General features: G+C 46.9%; 1 protein-coding gene across 1 annotated transcript; it reads right to left on the reverse strand.

The window, feature by feature from the left end:
* Positions 1–17,751: 17,751 nt before the first annotated feature.
* LOC136605689 (sericin 1-like) lies at positions 17,752–18,504 on the reverse strand. The gene has a single exon (XM_066588979.1). It carries the CDS (start codon positions 18,502–18,504, stop codon positions 17,752–17,754), a length of 753 nt encoding a protein of 250 aa, XP_066445076.1.
* Between the last annotated feature and the right edge of the window lie 203 nt (positions 18,505–18,707).

The following is an 18,707-nucleotide window of genomic DNA, read 5'->3' on the forward strand; positions in this document are numbered from 1 at the left end:
AGAACCCTGCTTATAAGAGCCTAAAGTCTGAGCAATTAAGGGTGGCACTTATCTGTTTTTTTTCTGCATTACGTTTTCCTACTTGTGCACCTAGAAAGCCTCATACCTGGGTTGCAGACTTTTCTACATTTAAGTTTCTGCTTGAGGGCATTCCTAGCACTAATCAGCTGGTCTCTCTCATGTACCTGCACAAACTCAGCTCCCCCTCTCTTCTTCTTTTACAAAAGCTCTGTAGCATAACCACACCCACTCAATATTACACAGCTATCCCTCCATTTATCTCATCCTCTCTCTGAGCAGCTGCTGGCCGTTCTCCCTCACTGCCCATAACAGCAGAAAATTCACCCCTGAATTACAGCCCTTCATAATGGTAGTTTCTAGAGATGAGCGAGCACCAAAATGCTCGGGTGCTCGTTACTCGAGTCGAACTTTCCGCGATGCTCAAGGGTTCGTTTCGAGTAATGAACTCCATTGAAGTCAATGGGCGACTCGAGCATTTTTGTATATCGCCGATGCTCGCTAAGGTTTTCATTTGTGAAAATCTGGGAAATTCAAGAAAGTGATGGGAACGACAAAGAAACGGATAGGGCAGGTGAGGGGCTACATGTTGGGCTGCATCTCAAGTTCACAGGTCCCACTATTAAGCCACAATAGCGGCAAGAGTGGGCCCCCCAACAATTTTTACTTCTGAAAAACCCTCATTAGCAAGGCATACCTTAGCTAAGCACCACACTACCTCCAACAAAGCACAATCACTGCCTGCATGACTCTCCGCTGCCACTTCTCCTGGGCTACATGCTGCCCAACCCCCCCCCCTCCCTGCACGACCCAGTGTCCACAGCGCACACCAAAGTGTCCCTGCGCAGCCTTCAGCTGCCCTCATGCCACACGCTGGCCTCATAGCCACACCACCCTCATGTCTATTTATAAGTGCATCTGCCATGAGGAGGAACTGGAGGCACACACTGCAGAGGGTTGGCAGGGCCAGGCAGTGACCCTCTTTAAAAGGGGCGGGGCGATAGCCCACAATGCTGTACAGAGGCAATGAGAACTCCAATCCTGTGCCACCTCCGTCAGGAGCTGCAAACGTGGGCATAGCAATGGGGAATCCATGTCCCACACAGTATTCATTCTGTCAAGGTGTCACATAGCTCAATCCACACTGCAAGGGGAAAGCCGTCAGCGCTCTGCCCCCTACCCAAGTCAGTCAGTGCCTTTGTGCCAGACAGGTCAAACACCGCAATGGGAACTAAGTTTGCACCAACAGCATAGGTGGGTCCTAGGAAACCCAAGACATGAACAAAAAATTGATCTGAGCGGCCAAACATGGCAGACTTGCACTGCGCCCACGGCATAGGTCTCGGCCCACAGATTCAGCAATCCTAGGCTGGAAGCGGACTTTCACTGCACCCAGGACATAGGCCTCTGCACAAACCCTCAGCAATCGCGGGCCTACAGCAGACTCCAATGCTAGCGTAGCTGTGCACATCTCATTAGCGCTGTATTGCTCCTGTAGTTTGTCCCAATGCAGTGCCCTGGATAGTAGAGCTAACATCAGATTAAATACAGGTGGGCTTCGGCCCACACTGCATGCCCCAGTCAGACTGGGGTTCTTTATAAGTAGACACAGGCAGGTACAACTCCGTGTGCACCGACAACATTATTTATGTAACGCCACCGGCGTTACATAAATAAATCCCATTGCATTGCCCAGCACAGCTGAGGTAACGTCAGATTAAATGCAGGTGGGCTTCGGCCCACACTGCATGCCCCAGTCTGACCGGGGTTTTTAATACATAGACACAGGCAGGTACAAATCCCTAATGTGAGGTCCGTGTGGACCCAAAGCATGGGTGGCTCCCTGGAACCCATCAGCAGTACTTAAACAAATCCCTTTGCAGTACCCTGGACAGCAGAGCTAACGTCAGATACAATACAGGTGGGCTTCGGCCCACAGTGCATGCCCCAGACAGACTGGTAATATGTACCTAAACAATAACCGCGTTGGTGGGAATGTGGTGGCGACTGCGGACCTAGTAGCGCGGTTTTATTTAGTTGGTTTTCGGAATGTGGCCAGGATTAAGTGGGCCGTGGCGGGGGAATGGTGGGGGGGGCTCTCTTGTTGTGTCGTTAAAGGTGAAATTCTTGGACTGCCACCAGACGGACCACTGCAAAGGTATTTGCCAAGAATGTTTTCATTGTTGGAGGAGGAGGGGGATGTTTTTGAGGCACTACGTGTCCTCTCCACGTGTCCGTGGTTATATGCACCTTAACAGTAACCGCGTTGGTGGGAAATGGCCTCGCCGCCATCATGTCTTTGGGAAGCCTCCACTTCCACACCCCAGTGACATAGCATTAGCAGCGGTATAGGCAGAGCCCAGAATTAGTAACATTTCAGCGGTAGCATTACGGACAGGCCCCAGTAACATATCACTAGCAGCATTATAGGGGGAGCACAGTATTGATTCCATTTCAGTAGTAGTAGCAGTCCAGACAGGCCCCAGTAACAATTCCGAAGCAGCAGTATAGGGGGAGCACAGTCTTAGTTCCATTTCAGTAATAGTAGCACTCAAGACGGGCCCCAGTAAGAATTCCGAAGCAGCAGTATAGAGGGAGCACAGTCTTAGTTCCATTTCAGTAATAGTAGCACTAAAGACAGGCCCCAGTAACAATTCTGAAGCAGCAGTATAGGGGGAGCGCAGTCTTAGTTCCATTTCAGTAATAGTAGCACTCAAGACAGGCCCCAGTAACAATTCCGAAGCAGCAGTATAGGGGGAGCACAGTATTAGTTCCATTTCAGTAATAGTAGCAGTCAAGACAGGCCCCAGTAACAATTCCGAAGCAGCAGTATAGGGGGAGCACAGTCTTAGTTCCATTTCAGTAATAGTACCACTCAAGACAGGCCCCAGTAACAATTCCGAAGCAGCAGTATAGGGGGAGCACAGTATTAGTTCGATTTCAGTAGTAGTAGCAGTCAAGACAGGCCACAGTAACATTCCCGTTGCAGCAGTTTAGGGAGATAACAGTCTCTTTCACATTTCAGTAGTTGCAGTATAGACAAGGCCCCAGTTACATTTATGCAGCGAAAGTGTAGGCCAACCCCACACACCTTGCTGTACCATGAGTGCAGGCGAAGCCCATAAAAATTACTAGGATTACACTGTAGGCGAGGGCCCAAAAAAATTGGTGTACCAACAGTACTAATGTACCTCAGAAAAGTTGCTCATGCCCAACCAAGAGGGCAGGTGAAACCCATTAATCGCTTAGCTTACTGTGGCTTAATTTGTAACTAGGCCTGGAGGCAGCCCAGTTAAAATAAAAGTTGGTTCAGGTGCAAGTTTCAACGCTTTAATGAGAATTGAAACGTATAAACATTGTTTACAAAAGTAATATGACTGAGCCTTGTGGGCCTAAGAAAAATTGCCCGTTCGGCGTGATTACGTGAGGTTTCAGGAGGAGGAGCAGGAGGAGGAGGATGACTATAATACACAGATTGATGAAGCTAAAAGGTCCCCGTTTTTTATGGTAATAGAGAACGATGCTTCCATCCGCGGGTGCAGCCTACGTATTGTTTAGGTACCGCTGCTGTCCGCTGGTGGAGAAGAGAAGTCTGGGGAAATCCAGGCTTTGTTCATCTTGATGAGTGTAAGCCTGTCGGCACTGTCAGTTGACAGGCGGCTACGCTTATCCTTGATGATTCCCCCAGCCGCACTAAACACCCTCTCTGACAAGACGCTAGCCGCAGGGCAAGCAAGTACCTCCAGGGCATACAGCGCGAGTTCAGGACATGTGTCCAGCTTCGACACCCAGTACTTGTAGGGAGCAGAGGTGTCACGGAGGACGGTCGTGCGATCGGCTACATACTCCCTCACCATCCTTTTACAGTGCTCCCGCCAACTCAGCCTTGACTGGGGAGCGGTGACACAGTCTTGCTGGGAAGACATAAAGCTGGCAAAAGCCTTGGAGAGTGGTCCCCTGCATGCGCTGTACATGCTGCCTGATCTCCGCACCTCCCCTGTTACCTGGCCCTCGGAACTGCGCCTTCTGCCACTAGCGCTGTCGGATGGGAATTTTACCATCAGTTTGTCCACCAGGGTCCTGTGGTATAGCATCACTCTCGAACCCCTTTCCTCTTCGGGTATGCGAGTGGAAAGGTTCTCCTTATACCGTGGGTCAAGCAGTGTGTACACCCAGTAATCCGTAGTGGCAACAATGCGTGTAACGCGAGGGTCACGAGAAAGGCATCCTAACATGAAGTCCGCCATGTGTGCCAGGGTACCTGTATGCAACACATGGCTGTCCTCACTAGGAAGATCACTTTCAGGATCCTCCTCCTCCTCCTCAGGCCATACACGCTGAAAGGATGACAGGCAAGCAGCATGGGTACCCTCAGCAGTGGGCCAAGCTGTCTCTTCCCCCTCCTCCTCATGCTCCTCCCCCTCCTCCTCCTCCTCCAAAACGAGCTGAGATATAGACATGATAGACACTATAGATCTACGCTGCTCATAGAGCCTGGCCAACATATGGAGCGTAGAGTTCCACCGTGTGGGCACGTCGCACAGCAGTCGGTGCACTGGCAGATTAAAAACCGATGTTGCAGGGTCTGCAGGGTGGCAGCATCCGTGTTGGACTTGCGGAAATGTGCGCTGACCTGGCGCACCTTTCCGAGCAGGTCTGACAAGCGTGGGTAGCTTTTCAGAAAGCGCTGAACCACCAAATTAAAGACGTGGGCCAGGCATGGCACATGCATGAGGCTGCCGAGCTGCAGAACCGCCACCAGGTTACGGCCGTTGTCACACACAACCATGCCCGGTTGGAGGCTCAGCGGCAAAAGCCAGCGGTCGGTCTGCTCTGTCAGACCCTGCAGCAGTTCGTGGGCCATGTGCCTCTTCTCTCCTAAGCTGAGTAGTTTCAGCACGGCCTGCTGATGCTTGCCCACCGCTGTGCTGCCACGCCGCGCGACACCGACTGCTGGCGACATGCTGCTGACACATCTTGATTGCGAGACAGAGATTGCGTAGGAGGAGGAGGAGGAGGGTGGTTTAGTGGAGGAAGCATACACCGCCGCAGATACCAGCACCAAGCTGGGGCCCTCAATTCTGGGGGTGGGTAGGACGTGAGTGGTCCCAGGCTCTGACTCGCTCCCAGCCTCCACTAAATTCACCCAATGTGCCTTCAGTGAGATATAGTGGCCCTGCCCGCCTGTGCTTGTCCACATGTCCATTGTTAAGTGGACCTTGCCAGTAACTGCGTTGGTGAGGGCGCGTACAATGTTGCGGGAGACGTGGTCGTGCAGGGCTGGGACGGCACATCGGGAAAAGTAGTGGCGACTGGGAACCGAGTAGCGCAGGGCCGCTGCCATCATGTTTTTGAAAGCCTCCGTTTCCACAAGCCTATACGGCAGCAACTCCAGGCTGATCAATTTGGCTATGTGCACGTTTAATGCTTGAGCGTGCGGGTGCGTGGCGGCGTACTTGCGCTTGCGCTCAAACAGTTGCGCTAGCGACAGCTGGACGCTGCGCTGAGAGACATTGCTGGATGGGGCCGAGGACAGCGGAGGTGAGGGTGTGGGTGCAGACCGGGAGACGGTCGTGCCTGTGTCCTGAGAGGGGGGTTGGATCTCAGTGGCAGGTTGGGGCACAGGGGGAGAGGCAGTGGTGCAAACCGGAGGCGGTGAACGGCCTTCGTCCCACCTTGTGGGGTGCTTGGCCATCATATGCCTGCGCATGCTGGTGGTGGTGGCTCCCCAGCTGATCTTGGCACGACAAACCTTGCACACCACAGTTCGTCAGTCGTCTGCACTCTCAGTGAAAAACTGCCACACCTTTGAGCACCTCGGCCTCTGCAGGGTGGCATGGCGCGAGGGGGCGCTTTGGAAAACAGTTGGTGGATTATTCGGTCTGGCCCTGCCTCTACCCCTGGCCACCGCACTGCCTCTTCCAACCTGCCCTGCTGCTGCACTTGCCTCCCCCTCTGAAGACCTGTCCTCAGTAGGCTTAACAAACCAGGTGGGGTCAGTCACCTCATCGTCCAGCTGCTCTTCCTCCGAATCCTCTGTGTGCTCCTCCCTCAGACGTACTGCCCTTACTACTACCTCACTGATAGACAACTGTGTCTCATCGTCCTCCTCACCCACTGAAAGCTCTTGAGACAGTTGCCGGAAGTCCCCAGCCTCATCCCCCGGACTCCGGGAACTTTCCAAAGGTTGGGCATCAGTCACGACAAACTCCTCCGGTGGGAGAGGAACGATTGCTGCCCAATCTGGGCAGGGGCCCGAGAACAGTTCCTGGGAGTCTGCCTGCTCCTCAGAATGTGTCATTTTCATGGAGTGAGGAGGCTGGGAGGAAGGAGGAGCAGCAGCCAGAGGATTCAGAGTTGCAGCTGTGGACGGCGTAGAAGACTGGGTGGTCGATAGATTGCTGGATGCACTTTCTGCCATCCATGACAGGACCTGCTCACACTGCTCAGTTTCTAAAAAAGGCCTACCGCGTGGACCCATTAATTGTGAGATGAATCTGGGGACCCCAGAAACTTGCCTCTCTCCTAATCCCGCAGCAGTCGGCTGCGATACACCTGGACCAGGAGCTCGGCCTGTGCCCACACCCTGACTTGGGCCTCCGCGTCCTCGCCCCCGTCCACGTCCTCTAGGCCTACCCCTACCCCTCAGCATGGTGTATTACGAGTGGAGCAGAAACAGAACGCTGTAATTAAATGTGCCGCTTATTGGCCTGTGGTTGGAGGCTGACTTCGCTTACGGAGCACACAGCAGAGCCAGGAAACAATTGTTCGCAAGCCTGTAGTGAGACCCAGGTGCGTATGACTGAGCTACTGGAATTCACAGCGCAGAACCAGTCAAGTGGCCAAAGGCCAGTGGTAGGCCTTAAGTATTTTGCTTCAATTTTTTAAAATGGTGAGGTGAAAAACCAGACAGACACTGTATGCAGCATATATATATATACTGTTTCCCTCTGGCGGGATGACAGCGATCATGTAACGGACACAGCAGAGCCAGGAAACAATTATGCGCAAGCCTGCTGTAATGCTTAGCTGGGTATTACTTAGCGACTACTACCCCCAGCAGACACGCAGTAAACTGAAGACGGTCACAGGCAGCCCAAATATAGTATTTTCCCCCAATTTTTTTGAAAAAGCCCACTGCCTATATAGCCAGTATTCTTCTTTCCCTGTACCACTGTCCCTGCCTCAACAGTACTGCCCCTATACTTTGTAAAATGACTGCAGACTGAGGACGCTATGGTCTGCACGCCCGATATACTAAAAAAAAAAATTTGTGCAACACTGCTAAAAGCAGCCTCAACAGTACTGCACACGGTCAGATGTGGCCCTAAGAAGGACCGTTGGGGTTCTTGAAGACTAAAATAACACCTAACACTCTCCCTATAGCAGCTACAGCAAGACAGCACTTTCCCTGATCTCTCTCAGCGTGCATCTGTGGCGAGCCGCGGGCGGGGCAGATTTTAATACTCCAGTGTCACCTGATCTCGCCAGCCACTCACTGCAGGGGGGTGGTATAGGGCTGGAATGTCACAGGAGGAAGTTGTAATGCCTTCCCTGTCTTTCTTTTGGCCAGAAAAGCGCGCAAATTTCTCAGGGAAGGAAATGTAATGGAGTCGAGCACCGCGTGGTGCTCGTCTCGAGTAATGAGCATCTCAAACACCCTAATACTCGAATGAGTAGTTTCTTTCGCTCTTTGTCCTCCTGATCTTCTCCACCATCAACTTGAATTGCCATAAAGAGCTCTGATATAGCTCAGTTGGGGGGGGTTAATGAATGTATGTTCACAAGAGGGGAGCAGCTGTCAATTTACTATCACTGAGAGAACTTAATCTTTCAGTCCTCCAGTCTGCAGTGCCTTGGAAAACAATACATACATAGAAATCAAGCAATTAGGAATTTCCAATGAAAACCAATTACAAAAAGTCTTCATTTCCAAAAAATATGGTGTACATAGCATATATATTATATCACTGGGCCTGCGTGATAAGTGCAATAATCTTTCCCCAAGAAATTACTGTATTGGTAGCCAAAAAATTGGCACACACGGCTCCGCCTCCAAGACTTACATTGTTATGAAGTCGCAGTCCAGTCTGATCTTTTGCTCTTTCCTGCAAAGTACAGATGCGTGGGCTGCAGAAGTTTATGACACTTCCTTTTTAGTACTTCAGTTTGATATGAAAATACATTTTCTTCTGTTGACTGTTCACAAAAGAATATGTATTTCTAAATGCAATCATTCCTCAGACATATTATTTGCATGGCTAGCTGACAGCTAATTCTGAACCATTGCGTTTCATTCATATTGTAATGTTATAGAATTTTTCTAGCGTGAATTAAATTAATCCTCCTATTAAAACATGATAGAAATGTTAGTGTGTGATTAAATGTATAGTCCTGTATTTCTTGAAAGAAATGGTGGAGATAAAAGATATTGCCATGGAAACAAATTACTGTCATCATCTCAGAAATGTTGAAAAGCAAAAAATAGCTCTCTCTGGAAAAATGTATTTAACCCTTTAATACTAAAGCCTCTTTGCGTCTTAGGGGCTGTGCACACCGGCACTTTCATGTACATCACACATATGCGAGAAACGTGTATTAAAAAAACAACATGTAAAACACATGCATTTTAAGCGTAAAATGTTTTTAAAATATGTGTGGTATATGTTTTACCCCGTTTTTACAATAAAAATGTATGTTTTTGACCATAAACTGTTTTTTTTTTTTAAATAAAGTTTTGTAGTTTAACACTTTTTTTTCATGATCACAAAAAGTTATAAGTTAAGGGACAATAAGTGTACTTTTTTCATTGACTGCAATGTTAATAAAAATGTATACATTTCCATACTTTTTTTGTGGGACCAAAAAATGTAGTAGGCTACATTTTTTAACCCCATTAAAAAAAAAAAAAAAAAAATAACAACCAAAGCAAAACAAAATACAGAAGCGTATGCTAGGCTAAATATAGTCAAACGTATGCATAGCATGACTACGTTTAAACTATTACAGCCTATGAATCTATTAAATGCTATGTTTCCATTTTGGACAAAAAAAAGTGTGTGTTTCACAGATGAGCATATACCATTATGGACGGCTCCTTAGTGACCAACTAATTTTTCCAGTTTTTTTTAAAACTTGCTTAATAAAAATTTTAAAAAACGCTGGATCGTTTGAAGTTTTTCTCATTTTAGGGGAAAACAATTCCTTCCCGACTCTAATCTGGCAATCGGAATAATCCCTGGATTGCCAACCCTTCTGAAGTAATCAGTGACTACAACATATAATATTGTTACACTCTAGCAAGGCATCCAAACCCCTCTTGTACTCTTTTATCGAATTTCCCATAACCACATCCTCAGGCAGAAAGTTCCATAGTCTCACTGCTCTTAAACTGGGTTCACACAGGACGGATTTGCCATGGAATTTCTGTGCGGCAAATCCGTCCGCATCTCCTAATCCCGGAATTAGCCAGCCCTGTGGACGAGATTTTGCAAAAATCTTGTCCACACGGGGCGGCCAATCCGTCGCGGCTAAGCGGGCGGAACTGGCGATGTGGAATTCACAGCCGCAGAATGTCAATTCTTTTTTTTTTTCCGTTGCAGCCTCACTCCTCTCTATGGAGACAGAAAGCCGCAATGGAATGCTGGTAGCCGAACTGCCCCAAAACCCATGGTGAAATGCCACGGGTTTTGAAAATGCAGCTCTCCCGTGGAAATCTCGCGGCTTAATGGTGCGGCCAAGCCACGAGATTTCTGCTGGACTTCTGTCCCGTGGGAACTCAGCCTTACAGTAAAGAACCCCCATTTTTGTTGCTGTAGAAACCTTCTTTCCTTTAGACGTAGAGGGTGCCCGCTTGTAACAGTCCTGCGTATTAATAGATGATGGGAGAGATCTCTGTATTGTCCCCTGATATATTTTATACATAGTTATTAGGTCGCCCCTCAGCTGTCTTTTTTTGTAACCTAAATAACCCCCATTTTGATAACCTGTCTGGGTATTGTAGTCCACCCATTCCATTTATTACTTTGGTTGCCCACGTTTGTACCCTCTCAAGCTCTGGTATTTCCTGCTTGAGCACCGGTGCCCAAAACTGTATATAATATTTAGAGATGAGCGAGTATACTCGGTAAAGGCAATTGCTTGAGAGAGCATTGCCTTTATCGAGTACCTGCCCGCTCGAGATGAAACGTTCGGGTGCCGGCGGCGGGCAGGGAGCTGCGGGGGAGAGCGGAGCGGAACGGAGGGGAGATCTCTCCCTCCCTCTCTCCCCCCCGCTCCCTTCAGCTGACAGCCGCTACTCACCGCGCCAGCACCCGAACGTTTCATCTCGAGCGGGCAGGTACTCGATAAAGGCAATGCTCGCTCGAGCTATTGCCTTTACCAAGTACACTCGCTCATCTCTAATAATATTCCATGTGTGGTCTGACCAGTGACTTGTAAAGAGAAAGAACAATGCTCTTGTCATGTGCCCCTATACTTCTTTTGATGCACCCCACAATCTTATTTGCCTTGGCAGCAGCTGCCTGACACTGGTTGCTCCAGTTAAGCTTACAGTTGACTAAAATTCCCAAGTCCTTTTCCATGTCAGTGCTACCCAGTGATTTCCCATTCAGTATGTAATGGGGACATGCATTTCCTCTGCCCATGTGCATAATATATCTGCCCAAGCCTACAACGTATCCAGATCCATTTGCAACCGCATTCTGTCCTCTCTTGTGTTATTATTACTTTACATAGTTTTGTATCATCTGCTAATATTGTTGTTTAGCTGTACAGTCCCTCCTCAATGTCTTTAATAAATATATTAAAAAGAAAAGGGCCCGGTACCGGCCCTGCTGTACCCCACTAGTAACAGTAACCTAATCAGACTATTTACTATTAAATACACATTCTCACCCAGACCAAGCATTCTCATTTTATATACCAACCTTTTATGCAGCAGAGTGTCAAACACTTGGGAAAATTCAAAATATACAAAATCCAGTGATTCTCCCTGGTCTAGTCTAGAACTTACCTCCTCTTAAAAAACTGATCAGATTGGGTTTGACAGGAGTGAACTTTCATAAATCCATGCTGATATAGAGTTATACAGCTATTTTCCTTGAAGTACTCCATGATAGCATATCTTAGAAACCCTTCAAACATTTTACCCACCATAGTTTCCAGGTTCCCTTTTTGACTCTTTCTTCATATTGGTACCACATTTGCTATGCGCCAATCAAGTGGATCAAACCCCATCACCATACAGTCCTTGAATATAAGAAACCATGATCTATCACATTACTTAATTCCCTTAGAATCTGGGAGTGCATGCCACTGGGCCCAGCGAGTTGTCTATTTTAATCTTTTTAAGATAGCTCTGCACTTCTTCCTGGGTTTGACTGATTACATTTAATGGAGAGTTTACTTTATCACTCTGCATTTCATATGACATTTCATTTTCTTGAGTGAATACACTGATGAAGAAACTAGTAAATTTGCTTTCTCCTAATCACCCTTTACTATTTTTCCATCATTTATTTTTAAGGGGCCAACAGTTTCAATATTAATCTTTTTACTATTTATATAGTTGAAGAACAGTTTAGGGTTATATTTACTCTCTTTGGCCTTGAGTCTCTCTGTCTCCATCTTTGCTGCTTTTGTTTGCTTTTTTACATAATTTTTTTTTCTTTAGAGGCTATTAGTGCTTCTTCACTGCCTTACTGATTTAGCTGTTTAAACACTTTTTGTTGTTTATTGCCCCCTTTACATCTTTATTGAGCTACATTGGTTTTCTCTTTTACCTTACGTTTTTATTCCTGTAAGGAATGAACTGATTACAGTGGGTATTTAAGATTTTTTTCTTAAAAATTCCCACTTATTGTCTGTACTCTTATTTTTGAGGACATTGTCCCAATCAATAAGGTTAAGAGCATCTCTAAGCTAATTGAACTTTGCCTTTGTAAAGTTTAGTATTTTTATAGTTCCACAATAAGACTCCCTATTGAAAGACAAGCTGAAATGTATTATATTATGGTCACTATTTCCACAACCTGCACCCCTGTTATTCTGTCAGCACTATTGTTTAATATTAATTCCAAGATAGTCATCCATCTAGTAGGATCCTGCACAAGTTGGGTAAGGTAATTATCTTCAGTTATTGACAGAAACACAATTTATGAGATCTGCAGGAGCAGGTTTCCCATTTTATAGCGGTATAGTTAAAGTTTCCCATAATAATTATCTAATTGTGATTTGACACTTTATCTATTTGCCTTAGGCTAACTTCACACAGGTAAGGGCAATAGTAGGCCATACATCATGGCACGATATCGCCCTCACCATCCATGGAAAACCCCAGAGGAGGTGAGGCGTTTTCATGTGAAAACAGACTCGCATCACTTCAGGGATGCAGGTAATCTCCGCCGCGGCTGTCATTGAAAACAATGGGAGACCTCGCATGCACTGTGCACATGGTTTATTTTTGCAACTTTTACAGACATGTAAAAAAATGTATATTTTCCTATCGTTGCATTCAAAGACCCCTAACATTTTTTTTTTAATCAATAGTGTTGTGTGAGGCTTTTTTTTGCCGGATGAGTTGTAGTTTTTGATGGTACCATTTGTTGATCCATACGGCTTTTTGATCACTTTCTGTTCTGTTTTTTGTAAGGTGAAATAGAATTGGCTATTTTTGTCATGTTTTTTTGGGGTTTTTTTTCACGGCAATGCACTCTGCGGGTTAAATAACATACTACGTTTTTCTGTGATACAAGATTTGTGATGGTTATTTTATTTATTTATTCTTTACATAGTAAAAAAGGAAACAAGGGGTTTTGACTTCTTATTTTTTTTATTGTCCCACTAAGGGACTTAAATTTCACCAAACTTGATCATTCTTATAATACACTGCTATTTTTCAGTATATATAGCCTAAGAACTGCAGCCAGGGGCTGGAAGACCCAGAGGCCATATTCAAGCCTCCAAGTGCCATAGCAACTCATCGGGACTTCACGATCACATTGCAGGGGTCAGATGGGTGATAGAGGGTACTCCAAGAGGGTGACAGCAGGGATTGGTGGTTTCTCCGATCCCTGTTGTTTTATTCAAGCTGCCCAACAGCCAAGCACTTGCTTCCCCTGGCATGGGAGACCCATGCCAGGCTTCTTACTCTGCACTGTAAAAAGGTGCATGCATCTAAATAAGGCTCTTATATTGACACTGTAAAAAGGCATATGGGCTGTCATTAAGGGGTTAAAATGCATGATGGATTAAAGGAGATATTACAAGGTTGTGTGTGCTGGGGAGAAGATGTCTGCTCCCTTTTTTGAAGAAACAATGTTCACTTTCAACTGATGAGAACTTTCTCCTCATCTCTAAATCTATTCCCTTTACTTTCCCCGAGTCCTGTGATGTGTAAACTTTGTTCTTTTCAGTTTTTCTTGTTGGACATTTGTAGGACACATGCACAAATCATGTTCATGAAGGTCTCTCTGTTGTATCCTGACGTCTTGGAAGCTGTCGGATGCATTTTCCCCAGTGTAATCTCAGAAAATGTTTCAAAGTAGACAAGGTTTTTTGACTGCCTTTAACATCTGTCTTGGTTGTTTCTTCTTAAGGTGTTTCCGAGGTTAGTCTAAGTTCAAAACAAAATATGGCCAGAAATCTTAGTGGAGAAGTCATAATGGCAGCAATCCCAATACCATACAACTGTAGTGTTCACTCCTTGGTCAAAGATGAAAATTTCACAATTTCTGTTTTTAATTCTGTTCTGGTTCTTCATTACATCTGTGATTGGGAAAGCTGGGCGACAACTAAGTCTGCTGCATTAGTGTTTCTCAGTGTTCCTCGGCTAAGAGCCTCCTCAAATAAGTTACATCAAAATACATTTAAGGCTATGATTAGATCAGGGCCAGTACCCCATTCGATTTGGAAAAAATTGGGTCAATTTTTTCGCTCGGCCGATTAAGACGAGTGACCCTAATGTCAAGTGACTTAAAGGGGTTGTCCCGCGGCAGCAAGTGGGTCTATACACTTCTGTATGGCCATATTAATGCACTTTGTAATGTACATTGTGCATTAATTATGAGCCATACACAAGTTATCAAAAGTTTTATACTTACCTGCTCCGTTGCTGGCGTCCTCGTCTCCATGGTGCCGACTAATTTTTGGCCTCCGATGGCCAAATTAGCCGCGCTTGCGCAGTCCGGGTCTTCTGCTGTCTTCAATGGGGCCGCTCGTGCAGAATGCTGGCTCCGTGTAGCTCCGCCCCGTCACGTGCCGATTCCAGCCAATCAGGAGGCTGGAATCGGCAATGGACCGCACAGAAGAGCTGCGGTCCACGGAGGGAGCAGACCCCGGCGGCCATCTTCAGCAGGTGAGTATGAAGACGCCGGACCGCCGGGATTCAGGTAAGCGCTGAGCGGTTTGTTTTTTTAACTCCTGCATCGGGGTTGTCTCGCGCCGAACGGGGGGGGGGGGGGGTAAAAAAAAAAAAAACCGTTTCGGCGCGGGACAACCCCTTTAAATAAATTGGTCATAGCAGCCTCTTTGTTACCAGCGTAGATTAACCTGTTAAGGACACAACAATTTTTTGAGATTTTCATCTTCACTTTTCAAAAGCCATACATTTTTCTATTTTTGCATCAACAAAGCCATATCAAGGCTTGTTTTTTTGCACGGTGAGCTGTAGTCTTTGTTACCATTTTGAGGAACTCATGACTTTTTAAAATCACTTTTAGACCGGCCGCACAGGGAATTCCGCGGCGGAGCCCGTAATGGCGCCCCCCAGAGACCCCAATACTTACCTGCGGATCCAGCGTCTTCCGTCCCGCATGACGCTTCGGAGCGCATGCGCAATAGAGCACGTGATGCGCCGCAGCTTCATGTGACGCGCCAGCCGTGTAATATGACACTCCCACAGTGTCACATGACGCGCCGGCCGCGTCATATGATGCGGCTGGCGGTGGGCGGGGAAGCGCTTTCACGCTATCTTCCACTGTGCTACAGCGGAAGATAGCGTGACGGATGGCTTCCATTGAATGCAATGGAAGCCGTCCGCGCGTACACCCGTGGCAAATTGAGCATGCCGCGGGTGAGGTCGGGTGATTTCACGGTGCGGAATTCCGCAATGGAATTTCGCACCATGAGCCCTGAGCTATTAGGTTCAATAGAACCTAATAGCTGTGGTCAACGCGGCGGAAATCCGTTCGTGGGAAGGAGCCCTTAGTGTTATTTTTGGGATGCAAAAAAACACATTTCGGCTGATTTTTTTTAATACCATTTGCCTTATGGGATAAAAAGTATGTTCAACTTATTATACGGTCATTATGGATGTAACGATACTAAACATGGGTTTTTTACATTTTTTTTAGACAAAAAAAAGGAAAAGTGCATCAAAGAAGTTTTCAAAAAATTTTTTCTTAACACGCATTTTTTTTTACTATTTATTTACTATTATTACTATTCATGCTTGTAGCAAGCCACGACAGACCCGGGCGGCTATAATTTGCATCTCGTTGCCATATTAACCCATCGGAGCAGTGAAGGCCGAGAATGATATTGAGGAGGTCCTAATGATCTGGAGCCAAAGTGTCAACGCACTGAGTGAAAAGAGAGAGGGTCTCCCTTCCCGCTGAGGGCTTGATCCTGAAGCAGATGACAGTGCATTGGACCCAGGACAAAGGCTGAACAGCCAGACATGTGAGACCAGTCTCCAACGTGACATGTAGTGTGCACACTATAGGGAATTTGACGGGTGAATGTGGACTGTAGTGGTACGAAGATATGTCGACGCACAGTTTTATCATTAACTGGTAATGAGGAAGCTAAATATTTGAATTACTAAACTAATGTGATATGTGGCAGGGAGAGAAAGTACTTTGTAGTAGAGGTGTTATGTGCTGCTAAAAATTGTATCTGCGATCCATTACACCACAATGTGGCCTTCAGACCATCAATTGTATAGGGTAAAAAGGGTTGGCAATCCATATTTTCTGTGTCATCCAAAAAATGTCTCTTCACAGTTAGCAATTGCACAACCCTGTTCCCATCCATCAGGGTGCAGTACAAATTGAAACCTCTGTCCGGTACAAAGGATAGTCCTTTATTGGGTAATTTAATTTGTGAGTCGGACAGTATACACACAATCATTTCAGATTCTGGGTCTTGAGAGGGTTAGCATGCCTCAAAGAGGTGGTGGGAGTGAAAGAAAAATGGCTCAAGGCGCAACGACTCAAAAAAATGGTGATGATGGTAAGATAAGAAGATTTTATTATATGAGGAGTATAACCAGCAGAACAAACGCATTTCAAGGAAAAACCTATTTTTCAATAATTGCTGGGGCATAACATGCTGGATGGCTATGGTGAATATTTAGGTTATCATGCCAGCATGGCCAATAGGGAAATTAAAGGGAGAGAACCAGGCTGCAGGTATGGCTCCTGGTGTCTGAAGTGTTGGTACCTCCCACTGGGTACTTCTTGACCTGTGTTGTACAGGTACACGTCTGACCTGTAGCACCTCCTACGTCCACTTGTACTACTAGTCATCAAAGAACTTTATACATCCACCCACGGAGCAGCACCATCAATTACCTTTCTCCATCTCATAGAGGTGATGACTGGGAGGCAAAATTGAGGAAAAGAGAAGCCTTTTGGATAATGTTTCTGGACAATCGTCATCCTCGAGGTGTGAATTATTATTTGTACTTACTTTACATTTATTGATGTTTTGTGTTAGCATGTTCTAGTATACCACACTGTTGATTTGAGCTCATGGGCATCCTTAGGCTGCCTGTCTACGGGCAGCTTTGAATTGCGTTCCCCGCAGCGACAAGCCGGCTGCGGGGAACGCAGTGAACGTTCTTCATAGCGTTGCTATGGAGAGCGCAGCCGACCTGTCCACAAGCGCAGAATCATTGCGATTCTCCGCTCGCGGACGGCAAATCACAGCATAGTGCGATTTGCCACAATTCTCCACGGTCAGCCTATCTGTCAGATAGGCTGACAGCGGAGATCTGTCTGCCGGCTCCTGCTCCCTGCTCCCGTGAACAGGCAGCCTTAATGTGATTCCTTAACCATATGTATAGAAGTGGTTTGTTTTTAACTAGAGGCATGAGGTTGGCAATGACATTATGAGGAAGAGCCCAATTCGTGAGGCTTGAAACATGTACACTGCTCCCCTTTTTTCCATCTGCTTTTATAAGGATGTTTTTAAGGATGATATAATAAAAGTTTTGTTTTCAACCTTATATGAGTTATTGAGGAAATCTTGTGTTCTGGGATGTGAACTTGTGACAAAACTATATTAGGGGGTTAGTTTCCCCACCAAGTATTAGTGAGTGTGTCAGAGAGCAGTAAGGAGTTCTGTTGCCGGAGCTGCCCTTGGTACGTGCACCTTCCACTATGTTACCGGAGCTGCCCTTGGTACGTGCACTTTCCACTATGTTGCCGGAGCTGGCCTTGGTACGTGCGCCTTCTACTATGTTGCCGGAGCTGCCCTTGGTACGTGCACCTTCCACTATGTTGCCGGAGCTGCCCTTGGTACGTGCACCTTCCACTATGTTGCCGGAGCTGGCCTTGGTACGTGCGCCTTCCAATATGTTGCCGGAGCTGCCCTTGGTACGTGCACCTTCCAATATGTTGCCGAAGCTTCCCTTGGTACGTGCACCTTCCACTATGTTGTCGGAGCTGCCCTTGGTACGTGCACCTTCCACTATGTTGCCGGAGCTGGCCTTGGTACGTGCGCCTTCCATTATGTTGCCGGAGCTGCCCTTGGTAGTGCACCTTCCACTATGTTGCCAGAGCTGCCCTTGGTACGTGCACCTTCCAATATGTTGCCGGAGCTGCCCTTGGTACGTGCACCTTCCACTATGTTGCCGGAGCTGCCCTTGGTACGTGCACCTTCCACTATGTTGCCGGAGCTGCCCTTGGTACGTGCACCTTCCACCATGTTGCCGGAGCTGCCCTTGGTACGTGTACCTTCCACTATGTTGCTGGAGCTGCCCTTGGTACGTGCACCTTCCACTATGTTGCCGGAGCTGCCCTTGGTACGTGCACCTTCCACTATGTTGCCGGAGCTGCCCTTGGTACGTGCACCTTCCACTATGTTGCCGGAGCTGCCCTTGGTACGTGCACCTTCCACTATGTTGCCGGAGCTGCCCTTGGTACGTGCACCTTCCACTATGTTGCCGGAGCTGCCCTTGGAACGTGCACCTTCCACTATGTTGCCGGAGCTGCCCTTGGTACGTGCACCTTCCACTATGTTGCTGGAGCTGCCCTTGGTACGTGTACCTTCCACTATGTTGCCGGAGCTGCCCTTGGAACGTGCACCTTCCATTATGTTGCCGGAGCTGCCCTTGGTACGTGCACCTTCCACTATGTTGCCGGAGCTGCCCTTGGTACGTGCACCTTCCACTATGTTGCCGGAGCTGCCCTTGGTACGTGCACCTTCCACTTTGTTGCCAGAGCTGCCCTTGGTACGTGCACCTTCCACTATGTTGGGCATAATAATTCAGTGATAGGTAAATGCTGCAAATTTTTATATATAAAACTGAGATGCGAGAAATGCTAATTCTATACTTTATATTGCACATCTAAAAACGCCAATGGACATTAGACTAAAGTTGATAAAAATGGCAAAGTTCAACCCAAACAGACCATCATCATCTGGAAAGAAATCAGCCATGCATGAAATTTTAGTCCAATAGT

The sequence above is a fragment of the Eleutherodactylus coqui genome, chromosome 1 (assembly GCF_035609145.1).
Source record: "Eleutherodactylus coqui strain aEleCoq1 chromosome 1, aEleCoq1.hap1, whole genome shotgun sequence".
NCBI lineage: Eukaryota > Metazoa > Chordata > Amphibia > Anura > Eleutherodactylidae > Eleutherodactylus > Eleutherodactylus coqui.